Consider the following 27,861-nt stretch of genomic DNA (forward strand, 5'->3'; position numbering starts at 1 on the left):
CATTATAATGGGGTAAAATTTTCAAACTCTTGTTATTTTTATTAAGACGTTATCTAGGTAAGAACATGAAAATATATTTTAAGAATTTTTTTCCAAAGTTTCATTTTACTAACTCGGGAAACCTTTAAGGTCTGTTGTCAGCTCTTGAGATCTCTAATGTTCTCTACATCGTTTTTCATAATTGATATTGTTTAGATCGTACGCACGTGTTGTTTGCATTTATCAACCATGCCAAAATATCGTGACATTTTGAAAAATTTTCAAAGCAGTAAAGAAGAATCGAAAATCTATATAGCCTTACCCCTTTTATAATTTATCATATTAACTACCATTTTAATCACCACTAACAACTCACGTCTGCTCGAGTTATGTCAGTTACGGCTGTTGGCAATTCATTTTGATAAGGTTATTGGCGACTTGGAGTGTTTCTTCACTCCCTGTGACTCTTTGTAAGTTATCTCACTTGAGTCAAATAGGTTTCATCAAACCTTGGCTTCAAATCTTATAATTTCCATTTATTCTGTTTTACAGAAATTCCTTTCAGAAATGAAGTTAGGTCTAGCTTTGACCGTGTGTCTGTTCGTTTTTGAGTCGTCATCGGCTGAACTCGCCAAAAGTCCACCAGCTGAGGAAAATCTTCCATCCTATGAAGGTATGTTTTTATATTTGCGGTATTTTAGTTTCAATATCATCAAAATTTGATTTAAGTTTTCTTCAGCTAAATTTATAGGTTACTTCTTGTAAAAAAATAAATAATCAAACTAAAATCGAATGCAAAATTTTTCTAGATGTCTGTGCAAATGCGAAAATCGTAAATGGCGTCGGATACCAGAGACACAACTCCGACTGCGACAAGTTCTTCCAGTGTTATCAAGGAGAGAAGATGCAGGATAGAATGGCTGTACCCCGTCAGTGTCCGTTCGGTCAGTTCTGGGACCAGAACGTGCCCACTTGTAGAACGGCCAGCGAGGTCAAGTGTGACACGGGTCAGTTGGACACCTTCAAATTTTATGACAGAGAAAATATCTTTGAAAAAAAAGAGAAAACTAACAGATGTTTGAAATATAAATATCTCAAGTGCTCTAAGTTGTTTTTAATATCAATAGCTGTTTAGCCTTTAACATTCATATATATCCATTTTTCCCTTTTACGATTCATTGTGAAAATAAAAATACATGTAAATGTAATTTTTTTTATAATTCTGTCTAACATGAAACAAACACCAAATTTCATTGGTGGATTACCAAAAAAAAGGACTTATGAGTATTAAAAACTTCTTTTTGTGAACCTATGTACAATAGATATATCACCGTCCTTTTGATATGATTCTTTCAGATAAGTGCAATCATAAACAACTCCTTTCTCACCCAATGGATTCCGGAAACTGCCGGTCATACTGGAAGTGCAATTTGCAGAAATCCGTGGGAGACTGTTGTCCAATGGGACAGAGGTACAAAAAATACCAGGGCTGTGAGAAGGATGCGAAATGTACCGACCCTTGCCCCGGGGACTCCTTCCACCAGGGTCCCTGTGATAGTCGGCCAATATTTGGAGACCGTTCGGTCTTCCAACAGTTTGTAGAGGGTGTGAACTGGCATAACATGACTTGTCCAGGTAATACTCAATACAGCGCTCTGGCGTGTGGTTGTGTATACCACAAAGGATACGAAGGAGGTAAGACCCCCCCCCCCCCCAAAAAAAAAATAAAAAAAATCTTGCATTACAAGTATGAATTTGTATATCATATACTCGGTATTTTATGTACATGTACCTGATACACGGCAACAATACATGTACATGTACATTTTCTCTGAAACAGTACTTTTGATTTAACAAGTGTTCTATTTAATTACAGTATGTAAGCCTGAACTCTATTTGCCATTCTCCAAAAACTTCATAGACTACTCGGGCAATAAAAGAGAAGTGATCAGCCATGGCGTTAAACTAACAAGGGAAGGGTATGCATATTTCGATGGCGACAGCTATTTAGAAATCAAAAAGTTCTTGAATTTCGAACAAAGCGAAATAACAGTTGCTGTCCGGTTCCTGAAAGAGAACAAAGGTGGTCTGACAGTCGTCATGAGCAACAGTATCTCTGAACCGAAACCAACCTTCCTTATTCTGAACAGCGCTAAGAACGTCCACGCCATGATAAAAAATACCGGCAACGAGATTTTCACTCTTCACGGGGTGACGCGCGTAAGTACATAGAATTTCGAATTTATGCGCAACTCTCTGTGAAATTAAAGTTTTGAAATTGATGTTTACAAATCTATTTGTCCTTTTGTAGGAAGGAAATTGGAACACTGTCAAAGTCATGCATGACGAAAACAAGTTGGACCTAATCGTCAATGACATTTATACTGAGAGATGGGCTATCGGTAAGAGTGTGTTTTTTATATTATCCTCTCTCTCTCTCTCTCTCTCTCTCTCTCTCTCTCTCTCTCTCTCTCTCATTTCATTTCTTTCATTTACTTATATTTTGCTAATATATTTCTACACTGTACAATATTGTCAGTTGTTGCTTTTTATTTAAAATTTATTTCACTATTTTCCATTTCTGTAAATAACAGATAGAGATTTGAAGTTGGCTTTGTATTATGTAAAGATAATTTAATACAGTTACTTACATGTACATGTATTTTCATATGCAATAGTGTTGCTCTATTTTACTCTTTTGTAAATTTTATTGTAGGAAAAATAATGGACACACAATCAAATCTATATATTGGAAAAAGTGATAAATTCCAATCATTCAAGGGGTACATTGATGAGGTAAGTGAATTATTGTTTAAGTAATGTTCCCTTGAATATCTATTTGTAAAAGCAGGTAAATAATTTTTAATATCAGACTTTAAGACCAATAGTTCATTGATATCTGAATAATGTGACATCTTTATTTTTCATTTTTTAGATTGCTGTGTTCGCCTGTCGCCCAAAGTTTATACAAACATAAAACTATTCATACAGAATTACTGTGAAATCCAGAATCATTTGTTTATTATTGTATTAGTTGTACTCATGAACACTTCAACTGTTAGAGTTTTTTCGCTCATTTTTGCGGTGGAAAATTATAAATTATTTTTACAATGAGGATTGCAATAAACGACTTTTAAAAACTGTAATGTGTTGAGAGTCTAGTCTATAATTGCTTACTAGATTGTCAGTAACAGATAAATTCAAATTTAATAATGACAAAGCAATGATTTTAATATAGAACTTGTGCTGGAATATATTTATGTACATCAAACGTTTCAACAGATTAATTCAACAAAGTGGAGAGACCTTCACTGTCAATGCGACACCTCTCTCTCTCTCTCTCTCTCTCTCTCTCTCTCTCTCTCTCAATGACTTTATTCAAAATCACTCCTTTATCACTGATACTTCAATGCTAAATGTACATGTAGGTCTTTTTAAAAGTAACTGAAAGTTAAAATACAATGTACATCTAATTGAACAAAAGCAGTGCACCGAGTCATTTAAAAAAACATAAGACAACTTTATTTAACAGACGAAAATTTGGATTTCTATCGTGCAAAATTCTGCAAAAAAAGTCGATATATATCAAAATCCTTTGGTATTGTGTATTCAGCATCAAAGGTTGCATATTGATAAAGTCAAATGAAAATTGCAGATGTCAGTACTTTATAATTTATTCAAGGGGGAATAATTACATAACAATTTCATCCGTTAATCAAGAAATGGTCGGTCAAGGGTATTAATACTAAGTCATATCATTTTAAAATCTGAGTTACACGTAAACAATTTTATCCGATTTAATGTTTTTGTAATGAATATTATATCACTACACGACCCAACCCCCGCCGTCAAAAAACAAATCACATTTGTGTACCTTAAATTGATTTTGCTACAATAAAATCGAAATAAGAGTTTTTAAAATGAAACATCTTATCAACTGCAACTAATTTAAAAAAAAAAAAAACAACAACAATAAAATCATTGATATTGATATTGTTTATTGGTCAACAGCTGTACAGCTCATAGACATATACAATTAATATACACGTTACAATACATATACTGGTCACTTGAAAAAAGGCAAGTTTATACATGAAGTTTTCTGATTACAAAAGCATTCTTAATATATTTACCTAAATTGCACAAATCCTTTACATTTTGAGTTGACAATAATAGAATTAATTTAAAGACAGAGGGCTTAATATAATAAAACTTCTTCAGGAATTTTTCTCTTAAGTTACAGAAATAGGGACATTTCAATATAAAATGATATTCATCTTCTATATCTAAAGTACATAGAGGACATAAACGTCTTTGTAATGGAACATTGTTATATCTGCCAGTTTCGATGGTAAAACAATGAGATGATTATCTTACAATTTACATATAAGTTTCTTATATTGTAAAGGAATTCTTTTTGTTAGATATGACTGCAAGGTACAATGATCAACTAAATATCTATAGATTGTACATTTGGAAGAGGCATTTATATCAGCTAGTAGAGACTGTTTAAAATTATCAAAAATACGTTGCTTGGCGATTGTTAAAATAATTTCTGGCTTTTTCAAACAATTGGTTTTCCCATAATCATAATAAAAAGAATTACAGTAATTATATTAGGAGTTAATGTAAACACTGACAGTTCCAAAAATTGTCTGACAGCATTCTCTTAAAATGAAGATTGAAACAGGAGACGTATGTACATTATATATATTTTTTTTTAAAGTTAAGAGAAAAAAATCAATCTTTGGTGTTAATGTAGGAAAGGAAATTGATAACTAGGCGTTTTTTTCCATTGCGAGCAACCGTCCCATTTAATTAAAATTAATTATAAAGAATTAAAAAAATACCTCACGTACAGTTAAGCTGGTCAAGCCAGGTCAATAATATTCTAATATTTTAGGGAATAAAACTTTTTTTAATTTCTAAATACGTATGCACTCTTAATAAACAATGAGTTTTAAGTGTCTAGTATGATAAGATAAAATTAAGAAAAGATTTGCTGTCACGGTAGACTTTTGATAGAGTTCTAGCCCAAAATACAGTATAGGGTCAGATTAACCTGTGATTATTTTTATATATCAAAAAAAGAATTAAAATTTAATTCTGACATTTATTTTCCTATTATTAATTAATGAAAAATTAATTCAAGTGCTACAATGACGTATGAGTTTAACGATTTTCATACGATTCATAAATTGAATCTCCGCAGAAAAAACTAAAATAATTTTTACGATATTTTTTATATTTCCTGACATACGAAAAGTTATATGAAATGTTTTGGAATAATATGATGTTTACGCAATATACACTTAATTGTAAATGGTTATTAATGTGTAGTTTAAAACAAGAATGACGAAATATCATTTTTTTATACAATATTTCAAAATTGCTATCATCGAATTGGTTTTTCCTACTCATTTTCCCGAATCAACGGCATGCATCTGATTCATGCATACATTGTAAATGATAATTACATTTTGACAAGTTATCTACTAATTTGTAATAAAGACGAACAATAAGAAACATTCATACAAACAAATTAGCTATGCAAGTCATCTTTTATTCCTATGCATTCATTCGTGCTGAAAAGGGCAAAATACAACTTTCAAAGTACAGAAAACCACAAGTTAAGATTAATATCTACTGTTATATATATTTGCAGATACATCATTTTTTATCTCTATATCTTACAAAACTATAGAAGTATGGTTTGATGGAGACTGTGTACTTTTGACTAATTGCCATCCTAGGTTCAACCGTTGCAAATTGGTCTTTTGTTCTTTCTTCCTTCTATTTTTTGACTGAGATATAAAGATAATAGATTAATTCTACCAATAAAACAAAACTTGGTGTAGACTCCTGTCTTCTTCAATTTTTTCTTTTCCGAAAACAACTCACGATTCTTTATAATTAAATGCGTTCAAAAAACTATACATGTTCATATGCATGCAGGTTCTTTTGTTTTATTTTATACAATTAATGATTCAGATAAAGTTGGAAATCTGAAAAAAATGATATGAAATAAATGTACATGATGAAATTAATATTATTTTTTTTTTATTTGACATTTATTGTTCTCCTAAACAAAAGCTTTATAAACCTTATAAAGGTCCAAACTCCATAAATGAATTATTTGTAGTTGAACATTACACAGCAAAAGTTCCTTTTCACTTTAGAGATAAATGTTAATTAGATTAATAGTATCAAAACACGTAACCCAGGCTCTTAACTTCACAGATTTGCATCAGATAACATTTATTAGCTTGTCCTTTTCAACTCTTGTGTTGACCTTTAATTTTCTGGGAGTGGACAAATCTATGTGCATTTATTTGTTTTGATTTACACATAAAGCTTCCTTCTACAGAAATTTGATTGTCATGAACTTTTTGTGAAATTCACGCGTTGGAAAAACTCGTTGTTTTGAGAAAAATAACGACTGGTTCTTTGTTAAGCTGCAAAAGAGCATGATCACCATTATCACGTGCTTATTTCTTTTGCACGTGATTTTCTCGGAACTTTTGATAAACCACACACGGTGATAATTTAAAATGTACAATATTTTTTTTTTAAATCCAGTTGAACGATTATAACAGATTCTGTAGCATTATGTAAGGATTTTGTCCTAATTCACTAATAAATCAATTCACTTAAAATTTCAATCTTTATTTAAACGTTGCATGTATAATTAAATACGTATTTATGTTTAAAGCGCATGCAGTGTTAAGTGAGTAATTGTGTTTTTCTTAATACAAAACTAGTGATGTTTTGTTTTAAATATATGTAAGACAATTAATCGTGTTTCCATGCCTAAATTCTAAAACTAAAAAGAAATGTGTTGACAAAACACGAATATTTAATATTAATATTGGTATTTTGGTTTTAAAAAATGCACAACAACACACATTTTAAATTGAAATTACTTTAAATTTAAACTAAACTAACTTTGGCGTGTGAACAAATAATCACACGGCACACTCCTGACAGAGCGGGTCAGTCATTGTTCACTCTTGATTGACAGTCGACATAATTATAAATTATACATGCAGTTTCATCGAAATAATAAATATGCATTCAATTTATTCTGAAAAACATCTTGGTTATTTTCATACATGAATCCTCTTTCTTAGGCGGCTAATTGGACAGGTATAGGTGGTGCCCCATGCATGTTTGATTAATTGCACGTACAACTGTTCTTTTGATTTCGAAATGACACATTTTCTTCCTGAATAACCTTGTTTACAAATTGAATTTAGAACGAACCAACAAAATGATCTTCCTCTGTGCTCAGATTGACACGTGTCCGTGGTCAACAATTTGTCTATGCTAAGACTTGTGTCTATGTTCAAACATGTGTCCATGCTCGCACTGATGCCCATGTTCGGAGTGTTAGTGAGAGTAGTTTTTTGTGCAGACGCATGCATTTGATATTATAATCGTAAAGATAGCACATAGGGGGTGCGTCTTTTTACCGCAATGAACCCCAATGATACCCCAATGAACCACAATGATACCCCAATGAACCCCAATGATACCCAAATGAACTTTAATACCCCAATGATACTAAGTATGTTCATAATTGATACACTTATTGAATTTTATGTAACGAAATGTTACACGAATGAATGAATTATCAATTACGCGGCGTGTATCATATCCTCGAGTCGTAAGCAATCTTTTTATGAAATAAAAAACTTCATATGTTTCTCCATAAGAAGAGTACGAAGCAGACACAAAATAGAACTTTTTTTTCCAATGAACATGAACTTAAAAAAATGACCGTGCGTCAAGGTCATGATACACCCTTAGGCCTTAGCAAAAGCAATTTTTATTTTAAGTAAGAACTTCCAATGTTTCTCCAAAAAATATATAGATCGGGCACGATTTTGCACATTTCTCGCCAGTGACCTTGCCCTAATGAAGTTTTGGCAAGTTCATGACACACACTCAGGTCATAAGCAATGTTTGTGTGAAGTAACAACTTCAGTGTATCTCCATAATTATTAAGATATTAACCAGACACAAAATTTTGCACAGACAGACGGATGGACAAGGTGATTCCTATAACCCTCCCTCCCTCCCCCAAAAACGTTGTTTAGGGGTGGGGTGGGGTTAAATAATATGCTTTTAAATAATGCCTAGGTATTATTAAGTAAACGTTATTTGGGGTCTGGTTTGGACTTAATTGTTCATTAAGTACATGTTTATTCTTGTATTAATGAGATTTTTATTTCTGTATCATTTGGAGAATTAAAATTCATTGGTGAATGAATCATTGCACATTTAAAGTTTATTGTGGGGGTATCAACGAAATTTGGTTGGGATATCAATGGGTTCACTAAGTAATCAATCGGTGAAAAAACGCCGCGTAATTGATAATTCATTCATTTTTGTAACATTTTGTTAAATAAAATTCAATAAGTGTATCAATTATGAACATACTTAGTATCATTGAGGTATTTAAAGTTCATTTGGGTATCATTGGGGTTCATTGGTGTATCATTGGGGTATCATTGGGGTTCATTGGGGTAAAAAGACGCACCGGCACATAGGAGTTTAGTTTCTCCGATCCTCATCCTCAATTTTTTTTTCAAAAAATAATGTTATATTGAATTTTGTCCTTCAAGTTTTATAAATTAAATGAAATAAAAATAAATTTATCGACGGTATCCATGCATTTTACAAAGTTATTGCAAATTGTCCACGATGGATAAAAGGGAATAAATATACAAGTTGATATTAAAAGTTTAAAAAAAAGGTTGTTCCGGTGTATCGATGGTTCGAACCCCTTTACCAATATGTAGTTACTGTAGATCCCCGTAAAAATAATCCGGATAAATTAGAGTTATCGGACATGGCTGAGGATCGGAGATCGTTAATACAGATTTTGTTTGAGTCAAACTAAGAATGAATAGAGGACCGTCATTTTACGTGTTCCAGAAGAATCTAAATAAAAGTGAATGTAGGCTGTACATGTTCCTGTCCACTCATCTTATGCGAATTACACGTGTCTATTTTATAAACTTTAATTAAGCTATAATTCGGACACAAAGAAGACACAGAACTTGTCATGCGCGGATCCAGAAAAATGTTTCTAAGAGCGGAAGGGGGTGGGGTCCGAGAGATATTAATGTTTCCCGAGGGGGGTATTTTAAGAATCCCCCTCCCCACCAGATCCGCACATGCATGTATTTCCACATCCCATCCAATGACATATAAAATGTTGTCGAAAAATATTAATGGTTTCTATGTTAAAGATAAATTAACCTTATAATTTAACTTTTAGATAGCTTAACGTTTATACGCATGTACACAAGATATGAATAATGATACTGATTTGGGTTTCCAATCATTGTATAAATACACATACCGTTAATTAGCCAGCTTGCTTTAAATATAATTTCTTACTCATACAAGTGAACTTTGCAATAAGTATGTCGAATTGTGTATGAACAACTTTTAAAGTTTAATATTTTAATATTTACATTCAGTGTATATTTTCCCTTGTGTTTGCATTGGAAATCTGCGACGTTCAATTTTCTATGAACACACTTTGCTATAATTCATGCGCCATGAGCACAGATACAAACATCTTCACGTGTTTTACGTATATTTATTTTTGTAAAATTAAATGAAACTTTCAATCTTACATAACCAATTTGATATGTACTTTTGAAAAATAATCATTAATATATATCTAATCCTTGATAAAAAAAAAAGATTTTTCTCCTCAAAGTTCCTGGCACTATATTTTTTTTTTGTCGCGGAGGCTATTATCTAAATAACATGATGTTAAAATGGCTGTTCCATGTATGTTTCAAATCCCTGACTAAGAGCGCAAAAATGGCTTTACACATTAATACAAAGTATGTCTATATATGACATTACTATAATTTTTTTTTATTTGCGATATGATTTGGTTGCTCCAAAATTTTGTAACATCTGTTGTTGTGTTAATTATGACTGTACTGGCCTTTGAAGCCACCAGTAGAGCAACAAAATTTAAACTTTGACTTGGATATTACTTTTATAGTTACTACATGTGTTCAACTTCATACTGAAAATCATTTAAATCATAACTAAATAATTATAGTTCAAACTATAAATATTTGTTTAATATCTTCAAATTATCAATGTCAAATTTTCGCAAAATTTTCAAGAAAATTATCATTTCTGTTTGGGGCCCTATATTTAAAAAAAAATGACATGTGACATGCGTCAAAAATAAAATAAATGAACATTTTAGGTCCCCATCTTTATATGCAAGTGGTTTTCAGATGATTGACATTACTATTATTTCAGGTGCCAACCTCCTTAATATGGCTGTTCCATGTATGTTTCATATCCCTGACTGAGAGCGTATACAATGGCTTTACAGCGACAATACACATACATTTCATACAAATAATCATCATTATGAGTATAAATATTAGCATTAAATGCTTATTTTTGGATGTCGTCGGTTCTGTAACACACCAAGCGGTGAGACAAATTATCGGTATAATTTGTCTGCACCGCTTGGTGTGTTACAGGACCGACGACATCAAAAAATATTTTAAAAGCATACAATGCTGAAAGGTGGTACAATAGGAACTGAATTAGTCCTACAGTGTAAGTAAAAAAGGGGAAAAAATGATAACTGTAACACTTTTTAGAAATAGTTTTCAAAACATAAAAAACATTAAGAAATAACATCATATATTTAAACATGACAAGTTCTATATTCGATATTTCCCGTATGATTCTCCATAAGGGTATATCGTGGTCATAAATTAAGGTGTTGTTTTTTTCCTTATATTCAATAACTTAAAAGTTAAGAATTTTTTTATTGAAAATGGAAACAAGAAGGCCAGATATATCCATAAGCGATGTGCAACATATACTAACTGAAATATGTCATTGGAAAATTCACAAGATCGATCGTCTGGACTCTTTCGAAGACAGAAACTTTATGGTGAAGTACGAAAACGCAGAGGCGTCAAAATCAAAGGAAGAATTGAAAGCGATGGTGAAAATCGTTCATTCGAAGAACTTCTGCCAACAAAAAGTGGAAGCGGAGAGAAGGGTTATGGATCATCTGAAAAACGAGGGATTCGTTTGTACCTCTTGTTTACCATTTCCTAACGGAAAATGGCATTACCATACAGGTAAAAAATTAATATTTGAATATTGACGTCATTGTTATCAACGTCATTCCACATGAATATCGTAACTTATTTTTTCATATTTACAGATGATGGTAAACATGTTTTCCGATTGTTCTCATTTATTCCTGGGGTAACTCTGAAGAGCTGTCTACACCTAATTGACAATAAAAGTATGCTATTGGATTTGGGCAGCTTCGTTGGTAAACTTCACAGGTCTCTACAGGTATTTAGCTCAGTAAAACCAAAAGTCGTGACATTATCCTTAACGTAATACTTGCGTAAATTCAATCTCTCACCAGAGGGCGCGTTTCGCAAGCTTCACTGACACAAAGCGTAATACGCCCTCTTATGAGAGATTGATGTAAATTATTTTAAAAGACGTATTTATGGCCATGACATTTTCTCTATTTTTTTCAATGAAATAATTGATTTGAGTCGTTTGCTTTATATATGCATGTACCACTATAAGTTATATTCTTACGTCTAAAAAATCATTCATTGCGAATTATTGTATCTAATATAAAATTCTACGGAATTATCAATATTTAGTCAGCTTATATAAAAAATGTACCCTTTTACTTTTTTAAAAATTGATTGATTGATTTTTAAGTTACATCGAGATAACGGGGTAATTTTTGACATTCGTAAATATGCGTTTACTTTATGATTTTTGTTTCCTGCAAGATATAATTAAAAACTGGGGTTTTTTTCTTCATTGAATTCGAAGAAGGTTAAAGAGTCAATAGTCGTGGAGGATAGGCCAACAGATCCCTGGATTCTGAAGAACTCCTCCATTTTACGCAATTTGCTTAAAGAAATTCAGGTACGATAAGTGTACACATGGCTCAATTCATGCTAAACATGAAATACTTTTCCTCGTGAAAGCTGTATGGTTAGCGTCGGTAGTTAGATAGTAAGATGACCATGGATAGAATTGATTTAATTTACATTCTCAGGGCACATCAGAAGAAAAAGAGCGTTTGATATTAAATACCCTTGAAAACTTCGACCATGATGTTATGACGTCATTTGATGATCTACCAAAAGGTATGTTGTATGGTAGGTAAAAGCGTAAACTTTTAAGATATACAACATGTATGTTTGGAATTGTTGGACAATAGACATGAAAAAAAAGATTGCTTGATTTAAGTTTTACTATTCCAGGTGTAACTCACAACGACATTCATGATCTTAATATTATTGTAAATTACCATGATGGAAAGTTACAATCATTAGAATGCAACACGGAAGAAAATGGCGTGAAAGCAAAATTCGGACTCATCGATTTCAACGATGTAGCCGTTTCACCATATTTGTTTGAGGTTGCCATGGTGATAAGAGATTTAACGGTAGATATCGAGGATGTCCCACATCTGGAAATCGGGGCTTATTTTCTGACCGGATATACAGAGGTATCCCCAATTTCTGCAAAGGAATTGCAGTTATTGCCGTATTGTATTCAGACTGGTCTTTGCCAGTACATAGTGGTTGGAGAGAGTGAATTTCAAAAACAACCGGACAATGAGTACACTCGACTAGGAGCTGATAATGCCTGGACTGTGCTTCAAAAGCTTCAACATATCACCAATTCCGATATATCGAAAACCTGGGAAAGAATCATGAACTCCTGATCTGTATCTACCTGAAATATGCATAATTATGATATTAGTTATTCAAATATAGGATTTACATATGTGAAATTATATATGGTGGTTGGATTTTAGACACACTCTATTAGCATTTTGCTCTATAGGGAAGATATTCTTTTTAAAATTCAGAGAGAGAGAGAAAGATGATGCTATTAAACTGTTCTTTTGAAATTATTTGCGTGTTTTTTCTTAATCATGCCATATCATTAATATAATAAAATTAAGAACCGTGCCAATTTATATCATATGCCGGATAACACAAAATAATTTTTTTATGTAGCAAACAACCATTAAAATAAGAAATACGATTAGAGATTGCGTGACATTTGTTTTTAATTTATTTATACTTCTCAAAACCATTCTTCTTTATTCTAACACAGTATCTAATAAATAATCTCGAGTTTGGATCAATAAAATTAATCATCGATTTTATGTTAATGATAGTCGTTAATCTTTTAAAAAATTTAGAAATTTCCACTTAACTTCTTATCGGGGGGGGGGGGGGGGGCTTGGTCATGGTAACTTTCTGTCAATATAATTTGATTTTTTTTAATGAAGTTTTTATTATCCATTTCCGTAACCTTTTGTTACATATGTAGTAAGAAGTTTTGATTCCTTGGTTTTTAGTTGCTAAGCACGCTTACAATGCTACTTATTGATAATATTGAAAAAGTTAAATACAATAATTGTTGAATAATAAAAGATTGATTAATTCTTAGTTTCTACAACACTGGCTATAATGGTTATCCAGCCAGTAATAGGTTTGATGCAATAAACTAACTTTCTACGTATACATACATGTATTTGGTTGATGACACAGAAAGGTTAAAAAACTAACAAAGTCTAACTTGTTGAATATTACTACAAAATATCCGTATATTGGTTTTTTTCACTTTGTAATGCATGGATGGTCAAAGGTTTTTTTAGATAGATTTTAACAAAAATACTAGTATCTTTGAATTTTGGCATTTTGTGACTAGAGTAAGGGTAAAAAAAACATTTCCTGATTAGAGGTAAGTGTAACGTGCCGAGCTACATGTACTGCCAGGGGAAGGGTTCGTGCCTGGTCTTTTCCAGGGTTTTGGGTGTACACTAACAAAGTCTTATAATATAATGATTTTCTATTGATTGTCAAAAATGATTGGTATAGCCTAACCTTACTTAGGTTAATAATTAACAAGTAATTTCAGGGAATCTAGAATATTTACAAAAACGACAAGGGGTATAAAAAAAAATATATAATTGACACTGGGTGTGATGTACTGGTGCTGCCTTGTTCAGGTCGGACAGTACACCCCCACAGTGACAATCCACTGAGGTCAACCACTCAGCTAAAATGACTGACCGTCCTCAGATTACCGCATATACTGTAGGCTGCCTTATTCAGGACGGACAGTATATGTGGTAGCCCTTCAACCACTGTGCACACTGTAGGCTGCCTTATTCAGGACGGACAGTGAGCACAACGGCCTGGACGACAGTCTGATCAGCCACTAGAGAAATGAACAATGGCTAGCCTCTCCGAGGAAAGCCTACTGTGACACACTGACAAGCCAAAATGACTGCAACCTACAGTACCAAGCGGACAACCTCTCTATGGCCTATCAAAAACACTTAACACCGTTACGAACGGGCAAGCTCTGTATTGACACAATACCTTTTATTAAACTTCACTAACTTCTCTCTCTGCGGCTGATTTCCAACTAAGCAGCCGACAGCTGATTCACTGTCGTATTTATACCCTTGTATCACGTGACATAAACAAAGGAACTAAAAGAAAAATTCGGTCTGGGCCGAACCTAAAATATCCGGAATTATTACACTACCCACGCCTCCGATGACATGCGTCCCGCATGTACACCAAGAGATCAAATACAACAGGTTTTTTTTTAAACTAATTTTAAATACATTTATTCATAAAAAATAGTAATAAAATCCAAACTCCAAATGTCAGGCAGACTAACTGTTCATGCTGACCAATAAAAAAAAAAATCTTTCATACAACATTTACTTAAATGTCAAACAAAACAACTCTTTCTTCTTCCATCTCCTCAATGTCAATCTCATTTAATTAAGCACATACATCAAAATGAGACATAAAGTCAATCCACGAGGAATTTCCATCATATTTGTCTGGTTTAACACAACCACTTTTAGACTTGTCTGTTCGAGCTGTACCAGTGCCCCGGCAAGTCGTAACATTCCTCTCCCTTGGTAAATTCTAATCATATCTGGGTAGATCTGCATGATAGAGTGTACTAGGAAATGAGGGTCTATCTGTCATTCTATCAACACGTCTATCAGGATCTAGGGGGCTTTCAGGCCTTTGATTTTCTATGGTGTCTGTCCTAATGTTTTTAGATCTTGCACCCTGTTCTAAGTAGTCTTGATCTTCTGTGGAATTCCGCATACTTTCAGGTAAACCTGAATCTCTTGCGGCTTTACTCCTACTTTTATTTATGCTCTCCTGAAGTCTATTAAACTCATCTTCAAGCCCCATTAATTCATCTTGCAGGTCTGTCATCATGTCAAAATATGACACCCAATATAATGATACAATCTAACTACCAAAATATAAACAAAGCAAGTAAAACAATGCAAGTGTATCTAATTGTTAACCCAAAATGCCGACGCTGCCACCAAATTTCTGTAACGTACCGAGCTACTTGTACTGCCAGGGGAAGGGGTTCGTGCCTGGTCTTTTCCAGGGTTTTGGGCGTACATTAACAAAGTCTTATAATATAATGATTTTCTATTGATTGTCAAAAATGATTGGTATAGCCTAACCTTACTTAGGTTAATAATTAACAAGTAATTTCAGGGAATCTAGAATATTTACAAAAACGACAAGGGGTATAAAAAAAATATATAATTGACACTGGGTGTGATGTACTGGTGCTGCCTTGTTCAGGTCGGACAGTACACCCCCACAGTGACAATCCACTGAGGTCAACCACTCAGCTAAAATGACTGACCGTCCTCAGATTACCGCATATACTGTAGGCTGCCTTATTCAGGACGGACAGTATATGTGGTAGCCCTTCAACCACTGTGCACACTGTAGGCTGCCTTATTCAGGACGGACAGTGAGCACAACGGCCTGGACGACAGTCTGATCAGCCACTAGAGAAATAAACAATGGCTAGCCTCTCCGAGGAAAGCCTACTGTGACACACTGACAAGCCAAAATGACTGCAACCTACAGTACCAAGCGGACAACCTCTCTATGGCCTATCAAAAACACTTAACACCGTTACGAACGGGCAAGCTCTGTATTGACACAATACCTTTTATTAAACTTCACTAACTTCTCTCTCTGCGGCTGATTTCCAACTAAGCAGCCGACAGCTGACTCACTGTCGTATTTATACCCTTGTATCACGTGACATAAACAAAGGAACTAAAAGAAAAACCCGGTCTGGGCCGAACCTAAAATATCCGGAATTATTACATAAGCAAGTTTTCCATACAGGGCGTCGACTGCAACTTAATGATCAACCGCTTACGTTGAATCCGTATATTGGTTTTTTTTTCACTTTGTAATGCATGGATGGTCAAAGGTTTTTTTAGATAGATTTTAACAAAAATACTAGTATCTTTGAATTTTGGCATTTTGTGACTAGAGTAAGGGTAAAAAAACATTTCCTGATTAGAGGTAAGCAAGTTTTCCATACAGGGCGTCGACTGCAACTTAATGATCAACCGCTTACGTTGAATCTTTCATAAACGGTCTACACTTTCATGAACGGTTTGCACTTAAGAACCTTTTTAAAGGAGCTTGGACTTTGGGTAGTTGTGTTAAAAAGCAATGTGACGTAGGCATGTCAATTTCATTGCTGACCACTCAGCCATGGCTCTTTGAAATCAACAAGATTTGTCTGGCTCTTAAGCAAAGACTATGCAATCGGGGTATATTTCACTTGAAACCAGCGTTATTTTAATTTGTTTTGACGCAAGAAATAGATAGCAATGTCCTACTGAAAGTCCAAGGTCTTGTTAAAATGGTTATATAATATCATCTTGATTTCTATCATGTTTTCAGTGAGAACCATTTAACTCATTAATCTTTTATTTATTGGTCTAAAATTGGTTTTAAATTTCATTCTAGCGTCCAAACAGCATGTTCATGAATTACAGCTGTTCCATCTATTATTCATATTCCTGACAAAAAACTTTAATTTAAACAAAATGACACATTTATAATTCATACAAATTAAACAATGACATACATGTATTTTAAAAAGTACAAATATGAATTCAATTTTTATTTTGGATATCCGTCGGCGCTATACAAAACCTATTGGAAACACAGGGGCCAAGCCCGTTTTAACATTAGTTTCAATGTAACCATAAATAAAGAAAAAGGTCGAACTCTGACGCAGAGAAAAAAAATACCAGCTCGCTTCAAAAGCCTAATAAATCAATTAATTTTTAAAACACTCGCAATATGCATGTATTTTTCGGAAAAGTAATGTCTGAGATACACTCATGCCGAATTTCAAGTTGATGGGTCTTAAAACAGCGGAAATATACGTCATTATTTTCTCGAAGTCGCCAGTTTATTTTTACTCGGACATTTACCGGTCCAGGGCTCACGATGGGATTTTGCCTCTGACAACAGCAGTTTTCAAACAAGTCGAGAAACCTTCGCACTAATCTTTGAAAATCTTACATCAAATGCACGCTATGTGTATCTCAATGTATCTCAATTTAATTAGAGGACGTCGTTCAATGGGCAAAATAGATTTCGAGGAAATTCCAACATGCTGCAGCTATTTTCATGTTATCTTGAGCTCTTCAAGTATATTAAGCATAATGGACGGAAAGCAATTTGATATAAAACATATCGTCTTACCACCACCCCTTCTCCTTCCTCATCAATTCCATATGGAACAGTGATTGGGAATAGAGTCGAATTATATAAGTAAAAATTGCTTTTGAATTTGTTACATGGATCACTAATTGTATTTTAGCACTGACCCGACTTGGTCTTTAGTTTATCACAATGAAGCTGAAGAACATGTTTCATATCAATTCTTTAAATCATAATGTTTTCATCTTTCAGTGTCTTTACCTGTGATAACACTACGTATCAATTTTGAACTAAACAGTCCAATAGAAAATACATATGATTGCGGCGCAAGCGGGGTTTGCTTATTCATATTCAAATATTTAATTGTAAAAATGCTGAAAATTATATAAGGAATAAGGAATCATTCTTTGAGTATTATGAGGTGATAATTTCGGTCGGGGCGTGATCAAATCCAATAAAGTCCGAAGGGCTTTATGATAGATTTGATCACGCCCCGACCGAAATTATCACCTCATAATATTCAAAAAATGATTCCTTATTACTTATATTTATATAATTTTAGTCCATCGTACGATTGAATCTTTAAATATAAATAAGCAAACCCCGCCGACGCCTCACTTTGGCGTCATTTGTATTATGGGTTATATAGTACAAAATCGATACGTAGTGTTATCACAGACAGAGACACTGGATAATGTAAATATATAAATATAAGTACTAATAAAGAATCGTTCTTTGAATAATATAAGATGATAATTTCGATAGGGCTTGATCAAACCTATCATGAGCCCTTCGGGCTTTTTGGATTTGATCATGTTTCAACCAAAAGTATCACCACATTATACTCAAAGAATGATTCCTAATTCCTTAAATAAACCATATTTTTAAAGGAAAAGTCTGGAAAACGAGGTTGGGACAGAATGGCTGACAGACAGACGGACGGAAAGACAGCGATAAGACAATAGTCTCCACTGGTTTATAAAATATGAAATAACTGCATTGATAAATATTTAGTTTAATCTATAGATTTTATTTTAGAAATTCAAATGCAAGCAATTATTCAGCCAACACACCACACTATTTTTAACAAAATGGTGTTCGAGTTTTATATGTTTATCTGTATTAATTTTTATGATAGTCCACATGATATCAAACTAATGGCCATTGATTCCCTACTGGAGAGAAGAATGACAATTGAAATTGAGCAAATACATTTATCAATGACATCCAGTTTACTTGCAAATTCGACTGGCTTTTTCTCAATACAAGGCAAATCCCAACAGAAATTTTGAATGCAATTTTTTTAAGATTCCGTCTAAAAAATATATTTATCAGTTATTGAAAATCATTTCACACGGTATTGACGAAATCTGAATTTCCAAAGCTTAAAAGAAAAGTTCTATTCTAAAAATATGAATATTTTAAGCTAGTCACATATTTATATATATAAAGGGCATACAAATGATAATTCACTGATTTATTAGTACAAATGACAAGTATCCATCACAAGTCTTCAAGAAACAAAATGTTTACATATAAAGACTATCTAGGGAACTATAATACATGTACTATAGAAAAGTGCGACTGTTACATCAAAAACTTTGAGTACTGTTCAGTTCTGTATGATGTGTTACAGGGTGTCATTCTATACCTTCTTAAAAATTGCTCCTAATAGCAGAGATTCGGATCTTCCATTATCGTTCATAAAAATGTCTAGTGTTATTAATTTTTCCTCTGTCCACTCATGATAACGTAAATTGCAACCACGTCAAAGAATCTGATTTTAAAGATTGTCTGATTTTAGATCCAGACTGGAAATTCAGAAATGTCATTCTTATTTTTCACATATATAGCTATTAGTGTTGGTGCATTGCGTGTCGTGCCATTTGTAGTCCGATTCTTGGAACAGAATGACACAGTGCTGGTTCCCGCCACTATTATCCGGGTTACCTGGTCCCCAGTTGATGTACGTGAAAGTCTGACCACTTCCGGTCCATACAAACGTATTTTCTACATCTACATCCGTTCCTCCAATCCAGCTATCGCGAGTTTCATATGCTGAAAAAATAAACAGGGAAACGGTGAAAAAAATATTCTTAGCTGGTATTTAGGTGCATGGATAAATGTATTCACGCCGTGGGACTGCGTTAGTAACACGTGTCGATCTTTTAGCCGAAATATCCATGTATGGACGGATTGCAGATTTATTTGCAATATGACTCAAATCAGATCACTTCAGTTTGATCCCTTAACTCAGATCGCTACTATTTTTTGGCAATCTACAAAACGTTTTGAGTTAATGAAATGATTTTTTTAATCAGATTGCTTTTTCAGAAAAAACTACAGTTAACTCTTAGAAATAGCTTTTGTTGATACACACACAGATATGCCGATCCATGGCAATTCGTAAAGTTTAGAAACAGACACATTTATTAAAAAATTAACTGCATGTATATGTATCTTTTTTTACGCATCATCAATAATATCAAATTGTGAAAAAAAAATATTATTGTTTTGTGTGTGGTGGTTGGGGGGGGGGGGGTTGTTTGTTTGTTTGTTTTTTGTTGTTTTTTTTTGGGGGGGTGGTTTTTTGTTTGTTTTTTTTTGGGGGGGGGGGGGGTTTGTTTTGTTTGTTTGTTTGTTGTGGGTTTTTTTTTTGGGGGGGGGGTGGGTGGTGGGGTACTACAAGTATACCTATTAATCCCCTGTTTCTGACGTAATCTCTGATGAAATTATCCTCGGCCAAGCTACTTATTTCCACCAAGTGTCCACCCTCTCCTTCACAAAATGTCTAAAGTATCAAAACAAAATTAGCATTAAAATTTAATAGCAATAGGATTTTTTTTCAATTAATGCTCTATTTAATTTAACAATCTAACGATTTCAAGAACAAACATTCATAAGTAGTTTTATTGGTATATCATGCTTACCATGCGTATCTGTAAAAAAAAACAATGTGTACTACGGATGAACATTAAACAATGTGAAAGTGTTTCCTAAAGAAATGCAGAAAAGATAGACGGATTGAAGGCTGTTTCAATTTTATTATCACTTTTTGGTTTAATTTTTTAATCAACTCCTCTATGCAATCACGTGCAATTGAAGTGGTATCGGCCTGAACACTCAATAGATTAATGAATCTGCAACTGAAAATAGTTCTTTGAAAAATATAAAATTCTTGACTAAGTAATTTAAAGCATAACATATAATCAAATTCAAGTTAAACGTTATTTATAAACATAAATATTCCCTTTATGCTCATTCTATTTCTGAACAAGGCTCATTATTGTTTGGAGATCCGTAAGAATTATTGACATAACAGTAGAAATGACAATTAGAGAAATTAGAAATTAGAGAATTGTATGCATACAACCACAGTTAAATATCAATTTATTATCGGGCGTGGGGAGAACAAACTACATTTAGTAAGGCCACAAATTCTGTTAGGGTGACAGCGATTCATTCCGGCGCTATTTATTCAATAAATACTGCAGAAGCATATATTTTCGTTGGGTTAAAATTTTATTGCTTTTTAAACCAAATAAAATTTCGTTGGCATATAATTTCGTCACATCGTAATCTCTAAAATGTATTACGTATCAACTCTGTATTTCATAATACTTGGTTTAAAAATCCGTCATGAATTTAATTTTGTTGATTTATACTGCCAACGAAAATAACGAAATTAAATCCTATCCTGCTTTTACAGTAGATAATTCGCCAATTACTTAGCTTTTCTTGAATACTAACTTTTCACTTTTTTATATGTGTAAAGTGCTACAGGCTGAAATACAACATGCGGAAATTCCCCCTTCAGAAAAACTGTAGCAACTAACAGGGAGTGAAACAGCAATATTCAGACATTGGTCACACATTGATTCAACAAACATCAACTTTCTTAAGAAGTTTCACTCAATCAAAAAAAAACTCACTTCCTCGATTGGTTGTTGTTCTATTAGCCCAGACTGGAACAAACTTTACAACTCATCTCCATTTAACAGACTACTGAAAACTTGATTTTTGAGAATTTCAACACAGAACGAATCGATGTTCATTGAAATTAAAAGCTAAAAGAGAACATTTTCATTAGGTCATTCAGTCCTATTTCTGCAAACATTTATAATCATAAGGGTGAAGTTTGATGCCTCTGCCATCGAGTGCAATCGAAAATTGAAGAATTCACTGTGTATAGAAAGATATCGGAAGCGTGATGTTGTCCCGGTTCCGTTCCTGTCAGGTGTGTGCGGTAGGTCTATGATTTGGCGACTCGAACCAAAGTACTGATGAGCTAGAGAGAGGTCCAGTATCTACAGGGTTATTGAATTTGTTTAGAATCTTTTGGTTTTATCTTGCACTTGTTGTAAATCACACTTCGTTAACATCTGTAACACGGGCAAATCAATTAAATCAATTTTACTCGCTGAGTATTTCGCATTTTTTTTGTTAATTTTTTTCTTATGAATTATATTAATTTGAGGTTCTGCCAAGCTCATTTTGTAAATGAAAAGTAATATTTCCTATAGAAACACACTAAGAGTCAAATAAGAAAAAGAAAACACAAAAATGTAACGGTCACTGTTTGCTTTGAATGCATCGATTTCGTATTTTAATTTATGAAGCAACTGGAGTGAAAATAAACTCAATGTTTTATCGTTTGAAATATAATTGTAATGTTCAAATTACGATCACTTATTCATATCTTCAGTGTACAAATAACGTGTAAATAAGAAGACAAGTGCAATTGTCAAAAAATGGGTGCAGGGTCTCATTACAAATGTACATTGGTCCATTTCTAAACTGCTACTTTCCATGTGAAATTGTCCTGCGACTCATATTGCAGAAGTACATGTACTAATGAATTTATAATGTACATTGCAATGAAATAATTCTAGATCTAGAAATTCCTTGTTGATTTTAATAAATCTCCACCAATAAAAGAATAATTTATCGTATAGCATAGCCATGATTGTTTTGAAATTCATACTTTTCCAGAGTCCCAGGTTCCAGAGGAGAGAGAAAATAGGTAACATGATTCTTCGAACTTCTCCCACCCGCCTTCGCATACCCGAGGTTCTGGAAAAAAAAATTCATCAAGTCATGCACCAAATACAGTTACCTGCAATAATTGTTATACACGATAAATAATTAATAATTTTTTCAGACTATACTAATATTCTTTTATAGATCGAAATGCGACTTCCGTATTTTGAAACAACAGCGCTTTAAATGATAAATGTGTTGAAATGATTATACACGGGGGCTTGTGTTCAGCTTGCTTCAAACAAAAGTTTCACTTGAAATTTTTTTTGGTTGGTTAATCTCATCATGATGCTTTCAACAACGTGTAGAGATTGATATGGGGAAAACATGCCAGATTTATCCTTGGAATCCTTTTTCAGTGTCTTGACAAAGAAGATATTCTAATTTTCTGAAACATTGTCTTTTTTTACTTTTTGTGTTGACTTTGCTTGAATTATTTTTTGATCGATCATTTGTAATCACGAACTCAACAGACCCAAGATATTCAAGTAGTTTTAGTAACCATGGTTACCTTCACATGAATGAAGAATTGGCTGTTCTTCATGTAATGGTCTGATCAGAAATAATGATTATTTACATACATCTATGGATTGATTAAATGACTCAGAGATAGATGTAAACATAAATAGTTAAATGCTTTCTTTTGTATGAAGGTAGCTAGCATTGCAGAAAAATTACATAACCTGCTGACTTGTGTTACGCAATTTGTTGCAATGCTATAACTACCGTCAAACTCACATGAAACACAAAATCAAAGTACTGAAAGTACTGAAAAGCGCTAACCTAGCTTGGTTCTAAGAAATTTTACTGTGTGCAAGCGTAGGCGGAAATGAGCCTTATTGAAATTTTGGTTTATGTTTAATGAATATCAATTTAAAGTATCGAAGGCCAGATTTCTTTAAATATATGTTGATTTCTGAAGATGATGTGAATTAAAGCTGAACACGACTTGTATATGGATACTTGCCTGAAAAAAGATATGGTAAAATCACAAATTATACCTTTTGAACAGTAATTTATCACAGTTTTTGACATTTTCTTGCAAAGAATCGATTTTATTTTTCTATATCTTAGCTTCTGAATACGCACTATATTTTTTCATCACTGCGTAGCATCCCGTGCTGATGTACGTAAGCCCCGCAAACCAATCGTATCTACTCGGCCATTTCCGTCACCCAGATAACTGGTTCCCTATACCTCTTACCAGTTTAAATGATGTATATTTCTGCTCATAGAGGGCAGTTATTCCTTGCACCGGAAATAGAAGTCTAACGACAATAAAGCGCTGAGCTATGCTTAGCGCTTTAAAAAAGTTTGTTTAATAAAAACCTCTTAACCCCGTTAAAGTACACTTTTCTAATTAGATTGGTCACTGTGGATTTTTTTTAATCTAGCTAAGTGTAAAAAAAGAAAGAAAAGAAAGTATTACATATGTTATTTTCAAAACGTTTCAAAAATCCAGATGGCATCCCCGTTATCTTCTGTAAACTCACTTGGTCTTTCATGGCATTACTCGTATGTAACTAAGCGTGTCACGTGATATGCATTGTGATAAACATGAATGCAATTAATTTTCTATTTGTTTATTCCAATGCATGTTTAAAGCTAGCTGTACAAGTACAGTATTTCCAGGGACAATTATTCTTGAGAGCACAGTTAGTTTTCGAATAGAATCTATTTATTTTGTAAAATCATCAATAATTTGATTATCACAATTAAAAAAAAACAACACAAACGTGTGGCTTTGTTACATGTAGATATGTTTAGATTTTGCTCTTAGATTTAACTCTTGTTTGAAAATTATAAAAATTGTGGTAGATTTCGAATAATTCGTCGTATAAAAAGTAACCGTTGACGTGAGTAATGGGATTTCATCATTTACCCAGAAAACTAATTACTTTATTCCAAAGCAAGTCAAGAAAATAATGCCTTATTCAATGATTAATTCCAATGATGCTCTTATTCGAATGATTTTCAACAAAAAATTGAATCCTAATTGGAAAACCTAAAACAGGCTGTAATCGATTGTTCACGGTTTTATATACGAATGTGTTAAATTTCCAACCGAAAAATTCCATTTAATGCAATAATCAAATTGAATGAATGTACATGTTAGTAAAAGGAAGATTTGCATCAAATGTATTTTACCTCCATATTTATTTTTCAGATTTTGAGTTGCATATGATATTTTTCACCATTTTAAAACTTGGGCTTCCAACTAACTAACTTTTTGTCATCGTTATTAAAATTTCAGCTACACTTGTTCTTTTGAAAATCAAATTCTTGGGAAGCTAATATAGTTTCAAATGTGTACAACTACAATATTTGTATTTTCTTTGCTACATCGAAGTATGATTTGAGTTAATATATTTTAAAGTACTCAATGCTTTAATCAGATATTTCCGATTTTAACTAAAATATTAGGAAATATTGTATTGGAAACACTCCTGCGAAATGAAATATGATTTTAACCTTAACCTTAACGAAACATTGTTGTGTGGAAAATTAGGGTCAACTTGGCCGATGGCCAATCATTCATTTATTAACACTCAAACAACAAAATAGACATTTTATTGATTTCTGTTACCAATCGTTTTTGACAAGTAAATGCGTCAACGTCTATATCGTAAGTACGTAGTTTAAAAGGGTTAACTGTATAGAAATTGTCTCATTTAAATGAATGTATAAACGGAAAGACTATAAAAACGCAATGTTTGTGTTCATCTTCCCTGTACTCGTATCATATTCCCATCAAATAGACGGGTTTGAAATCCGGTACGAAATTTCATGGTGCTGATCAAACACCAACTTTTTCCGCTGAAAAGTTATGTGTTATATAGACCAGTATCGGAAAATTTAATACTTGTAAACGAAATAAGCTACACACACTAACTTAAAAGTTAACAATTTAATAAAATTGCAATAGGGAAATTTATCACAAAAATGTTGATATTATAATACACTATGTAGATACAAGATTATTTTTTTTCTGTTTTACATGCCCTTTGACCAAAAAAAAATTATTTGTACTCTCAATGTGCATATAGTCGTATATAGTCGTACAACCTTTAAGAGGGAAACAGAACGCTATTTTTTTGCCTTTTTGCTTTGCTTTGCTTATTATTGAAAATTCTCGAGACAATGGCATTTTAAAGGGGCATGGTCACGATTTTGGTCAAATTCTGTTTTTCTGTTTTTATTATTTACAATGCTTTAAGAATACATTTCTAATGATCAAATGAAATTTGGGGGCCCGTCGATGAGTTTTAAGCAAGATACAGGACTCACAATTCTTCATCTCGTGCCCTGTTTTTGTTTACATAGGTTCAATATACCAGTAAAAAATCTTTTCAAGCTGATTCGTCTATATTCTTATTCATTTTAAGCATAAATAAACAGTTCCTAACGATTAACACATTCATTTTAGGTCTAAAACTGGAATTTTCACTTCAACATTCAAAATGTAAACAAAAGCTTTGTTTACATAGCGAGGAATTGTAAGCTCTGTAAGTCGCTTATAACTCAACAAATGACACTCAAATTTTGGTTGCTATTAAAAATGCCCTACTGAAGCATTGTAAACATTAAAATCGAAAAAAAATTTATGATCAAAATCGTGACCATGCCCCTTTAAGAATTTGATGCGAAAAATGTTACCGAACAATTAGCGTTTGCTACAAGCAACGGGCAGCTTATAAACGGATTTATGGTAACTACTGGTTTGCATTGTTTTTAGTTCGATTTCAAGTAAAACAAATCGTGGATCATATTAAGCAAAAGGCTTTATTTTTATCTTTTTGTTAATAACATGTAGTACATGTATAGAATTCGCGGATTTCTCTGTTACATTAACCAATCTTATCCAAGAGTCAATTCTTTTTGTCAGGTTTTACTTTTTCTTAAAACAGATTAAAAAGAATTGTAGGCCTATAAAGTTTTTAATAAAATAGATTATACCCGATGTTATGAAATTAAAACTCCACTAATAAAGCAAAAATTAAGATATTTACCCTTTTTGAGGATGTAATATTGCCAATCTCTGTCGGCCGTTCCGATTGGAGTACCAATGGACGCCAAGGTCTGCATCTGTTGTGTTTTAGTGTTGTACAGAAAGCTAGAACAGTCCGGATTGTCCAAACAGAGCGAACAACTGTTAATCACAGATGGCGAAGTCATGTACACCGCAGGGTTCAGAAGATGCGAAAAACTCCCACCCATGGTATAGAAACTTGCATTTCTCATGTTTATCTCAGCTTTTGTGAGAATTATAAAACATATGAAACAAATCGTTGATCTTAACTTATGCATCGCATATATCGACATATCAGCAGCTTGCTTTTACAGAATGGAGCGTGAATATTTTCCTCTTTGAGTGATTCTGGTCTGTATTTTTCCCCTTACTGATACTAACTGACTACAGGCCTTTCCTGTACGGAATAGTTATACAAAATTATCGCCATCGATTCTTTTTTTTTTTTTTACAGTTTATTTACCAGATGAAATATATCAATTCAAGAGTTTTTCAAAGTTAACTGATACATTTTCAAGGATAATAAAAGAGGAGGAATCGATAATTCTGCCTATAAATGACCATCAATTATAAATCTGCAATTATTACATAATAATACACCATTCTCTTTCTTTATTATTCCTCCATATGTGTAGTAGTTATACTAACAATATGCAAATATTGCATAACAATATGCTTATTTAATTCTTTCCGCTTTAATTATTCCATCCCCAGCGCCGGTGTACTTAGCTAATTAAATGTTTTGTATATCGATATAATTATTACTGTTCCTCTCCTAACACGAAAGAGTTTTGTGAAATTATGATTTCAAATAACTATACGACATTCAGAAATTGTTTTTGTTTATTACAAAAATTAATTAAATTGTTTGTTCACCCCACTTATTACTTTTGTGACCCTCACAACCATATTGTACAAATGTAAATATGTTATCTTTGTTCATGTACCCCATGGACCATTTTATGGTTCTGAGTGAAATAAACTCAACTGAACGATCCTAAAAACACACCAGGCCGACAAATTAGCCAAACAAACCAACAGACAAATTATCACATCGCGCTTACGTGTTACACTGCATGGTGTGTTATAGGACCGACCACAACCCCCCCCCCCCCCCCCAAAAAAAAAAAAAAAAAACATGATTAGTGTTTAGTTAATATATACATATATTAAGTTTTTTTTTTTAAAATGTCTTACAACAGA

General features: G+C 33.0%; 3 protein-coding genes across 5 annotated transcripts; 2 read left to right on the plus strand and 1 right to left on the minus strand.

Annotated features, from left to right (window-relative positions):
- Nucleotides 1-38: 38 nt before the first annotated feature.
- On the plus strand, nucleotides 39-3,125 carry LOC105336368 (protein PIF). Of its 2 annotated transcripts, none has more exons than XM_066083786.1 (8): nucleotides 39-57; nucleotides 532-652; nucleotides 789-986; nucleotides 1,336-1,674; nucleotides 1,856-2,199; nucleotides 2,291-2,381; nucleotides 2,696-2,775; nucleotides 2,915-3,125. In XM_066083786.1, exons 2-8 carry the CDS (start codon nucleotides 547-549, stop codon nucleotides 2,954-2,956), a joined length of 1,200 nt encoding a protein of 399 aa, XP_065939858.1. In that variant the 5' UTR covers nucleotides 39-57; nucleotides 532-546; the 3' UTR covers nucleotides 2,957-3,125. The 2 variants fall into 2 exon arrangements, with proteins under 2 accessions (XP_065939858.1, XP_065939857.1); XM_066083785.1 differs by lacking the exon at nucleotides 39-57 and adding an exon at nucleotides 339-449.
- A 7,531-nt stretch (nucleotides 3,126-10,656) lies between these two features.
- LOC105326602 (hydroxylysine kinase) lies at nucleotides 10,657-12,757 on the plus strand. Of its 2 annotated transcripts, none has more exons than XM_066083787.1 (5): nucleotides 10,657-11,126; nucleotides 11,213-11,349; nucleotides 11,857-11,949; nucleotides 12,083-12,173; nucleotides 12,291-12,757. In XM_066083787.1, exons 1-5 carry the CDS (start codon nucleotides 10,814-10,816, stop codon nucleotides 12,755-12,757), a joined length of 1,101 nt encoding a protein of 366 aa, XP_065939859.1. In that variant the 5' UTR covers nucleotides 10,657-10,813. The 2 variants fall into 2 exon arrangements, with proteins under 2 accessions (XP_065939859.1, XP_011425036.4); XM_011426734.4 differs by having other exon boundaries at nucleotides 10,671-11,126; nucleotides 11,854-11,949.
- A 5,840-nt stretch (nucleotides 12,758-18,597) lies between these two features.
- LOC105326588 (perlucin) lies at nucleotides 18,598-27,045 on the minus strand. Its single transcript, XM_011426716.4, has 4 exons — nucleotides 26,639-27,045; nucleotides 22,573-22,661; nucleotides 20,283-20,379; nucleotides 18,598-19,646 (listed from the first exon to the last, which is right to left on the minus strand). Exons 1-4 carry the CDS (start codon nucleotides 26,949-26,951, stop codon nucleotides 19,423-19,425), a joined length of 723 nt encoding a protein of 240 aa, XP_011425018.3. The 5' UTR covers nucleotides 26,952-27,045; the 3' UTR covers nucleotides 18,598-19,422.
- Between the last annotated feature and the right edge of the window lie 816 nt (nucleotides 27,046-27,861).

Source organism: Magallana gigas, chromosome 5 (assembly GCF_963853765.1).
Source record: "Magallana gigas chromosome 5, xbMagGiga1.1, whole genome shotgun sequence".
Taxonomy (NCBI): domain Eukaryota; kingdom Metazoa; phylum Mollusca; class Bivalvia; order Ostreida; family Ostreidae; genus Magallana; species Magallana gigas.

Bases quoted from the DNA above. Each gene is read 5' to 3' on its own strand.
- LOC105336368 (XM_066083786.1), top strand. From the start codon at position 547: ATGAAGTTAGGTCTAGCTTTGACCGTGTGTCTGTTCGTTTTTGAGTCG. The intron at 653-788 runs GTATGTTTTTAT...AAATTTTTCTAG, and splicing joins AAATCTTCCATCCTATGAAG to ATGTCTGTGCAAATGCGAAA. The intron at 2,776-2,914 runs GTAAGTGAATTA...TTCATTTTTTAG, and splicing joins TCAAGGGGTACATTGATGAG to ATTGCTGTGTTCGCCTGTCG.
- LOC105326602 (XM_011426734.4), top strand. From the start codon at position 10,814: ATGGAAACAAGAAGGCCAGATATATCCATAAGCGATGTGCAACATATA. The intron at 11,127-11,212 runs GTAAAAAATTAA...TCATATTTACAG, and splicing joins AAAATGGCATTACCATACAG to ATGATGGTAAACATGTTTTC. The intron at 11,950-12,082 runs GTACGATAAGTG...TTACATTCTCAG, and splicing joins ATTTGCTTAAAGAAATTCAG to GGCACATCAGAAGAAAAAGA.
- LOC105326588 (XM_011426716.4), bottom strand. From the start codon at position 26,951: ATGTCGATATATGCGATGCATAAGTTAAGATCAACGATTTGTTTCATA. The intron at 22,662-26,638 runs GTAAATATCTTA...TTTTTTTTCCAG, and splicing joins ATATTACATCCTCAAAAAGG to AACCTCGGGTATGCGAAGGC. The intron at 19,647-20,282 runs GTATACTTGTAG...TTATTTTTTCAG, and splicing joins CAGAAACAGGGGATTAATAG to CATATGAAACTCGCGATAGC.